Below are 5,660 nucleotides of genomic sequence, written 5' to 3'. Positions count from 1 at the left end.
TTACACTCTCAAAGTGGTTGGCATTAGGAAGGGCATCCAGCTGTAGAAACTCTGCCAAATCAGATTGGTGTCTGGTGCAGCATTCCAGCTTACCAGTCCTGGTCAAACTGTCCAACCCATGCCAGCATGGACAATGGACATTGAATGATGATGATGATGAGGAGGAGGAGGCTGTGTGTTATGCTCTTGAGCAAGAAACTTTGTTTCACGTTGCTCCAGTGCACTCAGCTGTCGAAATGAACTGTGACATCACTGGTACCAAGCTGTATCAGCCTTTGCCTTTCCCTTGGATAACATTGGTGGTGCGGAGAGGGGAGGCTGGTGTCTATGGGTGACTGCTGGTCTTCCATAAAGAACCTTGCTCAGACTTGTGCCTTGGAGGGGAACTTTCTAGGTGGATCCCATCATCATTCATGATCGAGATGGCGGGGTCTTAGTTCTTTGCCCTTTGAATTAATCATGAATTTTCTCAAAGTTTTGAGAACTTGTTGATGTGATTGACTATTTTTAGAATGACATTGTAGAGGAGGCGTGAGAGGCTGGATCTTGCTGGTTTCAACATAAAACTGGTGGCATATATTTTGGCTGGATTTGGTTAGTTTAAATGCTAAAAGGTTAAAAAGCAGAAAGCATGTACCTTGAGCAAATTCCATCCAACCCATGCAACCATGGAAAAGCGGATTATAAAACATTGATGGTTGGCGTTAGGAAGGGCATCCAGCTGTAGAAACTCTGCCAAATCAGACTGGAGCCTGGTGTTGCCATCCGGTTTCACCAGTCCTCAGTCAAATCGTCCAACCCATGCTAGCATGGAAAGCGGACGTTAAACGATGATGATGATGATGATGATGATGATGACAATGATGACAAATTCTCAACACAATAAAAAAAAAAGCAATAAATGCTCCCAAACATCTAGGTTAATAAATTTTCAAACATACTTGTCCTTATTTTCTTCTCTCTTTGAATATTCATCTTCATAGAATTTCATTTTTTCTTTTAATTGGTCCACAAACCCCTTGGTAGAAAACTGAGATTGTTCAGCTTTCAGTGCGAGCCAGACTGACAACGCTTCCAAGTATGCCCCATGGATACCCAAAATATGGGTATGCGTCAGTTTAGTTATTTTATCAGACAGCTCCTGTTGGAAGAAAAAGAAAAGCAAAAAAAAAAAAAAAAAAAAAAAAAAAAAAAAAAGAACTGGAAACTATATATAAATGATCCTTGGCAAGAAGTGCAAATTTTGGTTACAGGGCCAGTAATTTGGAGTAGGGGGTAAGTTGATTACATTGATCCTAGCACTCAAATGGTACTTATCTTATTGACCCCCAAAAGGATGAAAGGCAAAGTCAACCTCGGTGGAATTTGAATTCAGAAGGCAAATACAAATGAAATGCTGATAAGAATTTTGCCTGGCATGTTAACGGCTCTGCCACCATGTTGACTTAATAATCATCATCATCATCATCATCATCGTTTAACGTCCGCTTTCCATGCTAGCATGGGTTGGACGATTTGACTGAGGACTGGTGACCGGATGGCAACACCAGGCTCCAATCTGATTTGGCAGAGTTTCTACAGCTGGATGCCCTTCCTAACGCCAACCACTCAGAGAGTGTAGTGGGTGCTTTTACGTGTCACCCGCACGAAGGCCAGTCAGGCGGTACTGGCAACGGCCACGCAATAATAATAATAATAATAATAATAATAACAATAATAATGGTTTTAAATCTTGCCACAAGGGCAGCAATTTTGGGGAAGGGGATGAGTTGATCACATCAACCCCAGTGTTTAACTGGTACTTATTTTATTGACCCCGAAAGGATGAAAGGCAAAGTCGATCTCGGGGATGGTAAAGGCATCATCATCATCATCATCATCATCACCTGCTGCTGCTCCTGCTACTTCGGGGACATAAACACACCAGCATCAGTTGTCAAGCGATGTTGGGGGGACAAACACAGACACACAAACACACACACATATATATATATATATATATATACCTATATACGTCGGGCTTCTTTCAGTTTCCGTCAACCAAATCCACTCACAAGGCTTTGGTCGGCCCGAGGCTATAGCAGAAGACACTTGCCCAAGGAGCCACGCAGTGGGACTGAACCCGGAACCATGTGGCTGGTAAGCAAGCTACTTACCACACAGCCACTCCTGCGCCTATTAAGTTTAAAAAAAAAGAAAATAAAAAGTCTGGAAGATTAAGCCCAGAACTTGTTTTGATCTGCAGGATCAGTGGATGGGGTGGTTACCATGCAACAACAACAACAACAACAACAACAGTAACAACAGCAGCAGCAGTAATATCATCAACATGAAGAAGTAACGGTCATCATGTTACCAACCTTCAGCTTCTCAGGACTTTGGTTATGAGCAAAAAGAGCTGCTGGTGCAATGCGCATGCCACCGCCGTTACCATAGGAACCGGTGCCGTTAAACTGGCTCATGGCTGGTGTGTCAATGTCCTCGTAGTTGCTTCTCTTCCAGGCCATGAAGACATTCGGAATATGGCATCCGTAAGAACGTTTTGGAGGACTGACAAAGTAACGCTCAGCAAACCTTAATAGGAAACAAAATAAACCAAATGAGAAACAGATACATAAACACAATGTGTACACAACCATAATACATTATATTCAACTTTAAGATGAAAGTAAACAAACAAAGTTTTTTTTTAGAAGCGTTGAGATGTATTGTAAGATGCAGAAATAAATTTATTTCTTAAACGTGTGATAATGCTATAAATAGCGAGATCAGGATAAATTATCCATTTATTGCAGAAAAATACGTTACTGGCCAGCCATGAGACTTGAACTCACATCTCTGTGATTACGCGTCAAGTGTTTTACCATTAAACTAAACTACCCAGCAAAGAATTCTTCTGCAATTTTAGAACTTATAAATTTAGCTTCATAAGACGCTAACGTTAAATTCAACTTTACGATGAAAGTAAACAAAGTTTTTTTTTTTTTTTAGAAGCGTAGCATTATCACGCGTTTGAGAAATAAATTTATTTCTGCATCTTATAATACATTATATGATAACATTATATGATAACATTATATGATAACATTATATGATAACATTATATGATAACATTATATGATAACATTTGTGAATATAGTTCTATATTTAAGAGATGAGGAATTATGTACATGCCCAGCGTCGCCTTCCTGGCACGTGTAAAGACAGGCTCCAATCTGATTTGGCAGAGTTACTACAGCTGGATGCCTTTCCTAACGCCAACCACTCCGAGAGTGTAGTGGGTGCTTTTACGTGCCACTGGCACAAAGGCCAGTCAGGCAGTACTGGCAACGGCCATGCTCAAAATGGTGTATTTTACGTGCCACCTGCACAGGAGCCAGTCCAGCGGCACCGGCAACGATCTCGCTCGAATGTCTTTTCACGTGCCAGGAAGGCGACGTTGATAACGGTCACGTTCAAATGGTGCTATTTACGTGCCACCGGCACGAGAATTGTCTGAATGGAAAAATGGTGTTGCTATGTTTATGTGTCTGGTGAACATTACATCCTATAGCTTTGCGCACTCAAAGTAGTGGAATAAAATACTCCCTAATTTGTGAAGAACAAGAAAAGGTTGGAAACCGGAAGCGTATCTGTTTTTAAAAATACTGCCTCAAAAATAAGTACTCTTCCATCTCATACCAACATAGTAAAACGGACGTAAAGCTGAACAAATGAACACACACCCAAACACACTGCTTACTTTATAGCCATGTCTTTTTTGTCAAAACCTTTCTTCTCCAGCAGCGACTCTTCAATACCTTCTCTCATTTCAGTGTCGTCTGTAAAATACAAAGACTCTTTCCTTTTTTCTGGTGACTCTGAAATCAACAACAAAAACAAAAGGCTGTTACTTTAGCTGGTTACAACAATACTTAACCATCATTCATGCTGATGGTGGCTCTGAGAAATTAACCCGCTGCGGGCCCCTTCTTTCATGCTTTAACCTCTCATCACCTACTATGAAGCCCCACCTAGTCGAAGGGCAACTTAAGTCTTGTTAGCAATTCGGTGACCTCACTAGGGTTGGTGCCATGAAAAAAAGAAAGCACCCAGTACACTGTAAAGTGGTTGGCATTAGGAAGGGCCTCTAGCCATAGAAACCATGTCAAACTGTCCAACCACTCTGCGTCGCGTTATTGTAGTGCTTGCAGGGTACAATACGGGCATAACTACAGATTCCTGCCCCACCGACTTTGGATGATCATAACTTTCAGAAAAATGGATATTTTTTAATGAAATTTTCCACGAATATGTGTTATATCATGTGGATTCCGAATATACGAAACTTTTGGAGGAAAGTGTTTTAGGAGTGGGTGAGTGGGGAATTTCGGAAAATTCACAGGCGTCCACTTCAATTCGTCTTAACTTTCAAGAAAATAGATATTTTTTAATGAAATTTTCTACAAATATACCTCGGACTATGTAGATTCTGAGAACAGAAATTTTGGGGGAAAACAACAGGGGGTTACTTTTGAGGACCGTTCCCCACTCGGGGATATTTCGGAACAAGTCGTCCATATTGGTTTCATTTTCTCCGTTTAGTGCGTTTGTGCATCTGTAGATTTCTAGTCCCCCCTCTATTTCTCACACACACATATGTATTTTAAAAAGTTCAAAAGTTCTATTCAATGTCTTTCTGTTAGAAACGTTTAGACCTTTAGCTGGTATTTTTAGCATAACGAGTTTTCTGGTGACAGTTTCATTGCCTGCTGCTTCAGTAGAAATCTATGGATGCACAAACGCACAAAACGAAGAAAATGAAACCAATATGGATGACTTGTTCCGAAACACACCCGAGTGGAGAACGGTCCTTAAAAGTAACCCCCAATTGCCCCACCCCCTAAATTCGTATGTTTTCGGAATCTACATAGTCCGAGGTATATTTGTAGAAAGTTAATTAGTCCGATAATGATTTCCAAAGTTGACTTAAAAGTGAAATCGTTAACGAAAATGTTAACTTCGTTAATTAACGATTAACGATTTGGTGTCCATGTTTGAATCAGTATGGATATGTGCGCGCAAACTAATTTCTTTTTCCGCATTAAATTCCGACATAATCATAATCCATCAAAAAGGTATTTGCAGATACTACCACTAAAAAAAGCTCAACTTTTCTGAATGCCGCCGGGACTTGTGGCGTTTGAGATGTTTGGAGGGACTGGGGTCACTAACGGCAAAGTTCTTATCGCTGGCAGCTCGCTTCAACGAGGTAACAGGTGATGTCTGTGAGGGTGCTTGGCTGTCCCATCGCTTCAGCTTTGTCATCATCCGTGCTTATGCTGCGAGCGTGCTGGCTTGCTTCAGTAGGATCCATTGAACCTTGTGGTGTGAGACCAATTGAAGTACTTGAGGTGTGAGACCAATTGAAGTACTTGATGCTGCACTGATGTTTATTTTTCCTTTTTTTTTCATCTTTTCTTTCTCCCCTCCTTTTTTTTGTCTTTCTTTTGTAAAATACATTCCTGTTCATACTTTGAATAAATTTTTTCGTCCATTCAAGGAACTAACCGACAAATATTCATTGTAAGGATGTTTAAAACGCATTACCTCAAAAAAATCACTTCAGGTCCTATATGTGAAGTCGGGCCTCCCATAAACTTTAATACACTAAAAACCTT

The 5,660-nt window shown here is 40.6% G+C and overlaps 1 protein-coding gene across 1 annotated transcript in view; it reads right to left on the bottom strand.

Annotated features, from left to right (window-relative positions):
• The window catches only part of LOC106873393 (ADP-ribosylhydrolase ARH3), an 11,277-nt gene that overhangs the window by 2,866 nt on the left and 2,751 nt on the right, over nucleotides 1-5,660 (bottom strand). Inside the window, exons 2-4 of the mRNA XM_014920739.2 lie at nucleotides 3,743-3,860; nucleotides 2,361-2,574; nucleotides 942-1,141 (exon numbers count right to left, since the gene is read on the bottom strand). Of these exons, the coding sequence (XP_014776225.1) occupies nucleotides 942-1,141; nucleotides 2,361-2,574; nucleotides 3,743-3,860 (532 nt within the window). The remainder of the gene's footprint in view (nucleotides 1-941; nucleotides 1,142-2,360; nucleotides 2,575-3,742; nucleotides 3,861-5,660) is intronic.

This window comes from Octopus bimaculoides, chromosome 14 (assembly GCF_001194135.2).
Source record: "Octopus bimaculoides isolate UCB-OBI-ISO-001 chromosome 14, ASM119413v2, whole genome shotgun sequence".
Classification (NCBI taxonomy): Eukaryota; Metazoa; Mollusca; class Cephalopoda; order Octopoda; family Octopodidae; genus Octopus; species Octopus bimaculoides.
This window is presented reverse-complemented; position numbering and strand designations above follow the sequence as displayed.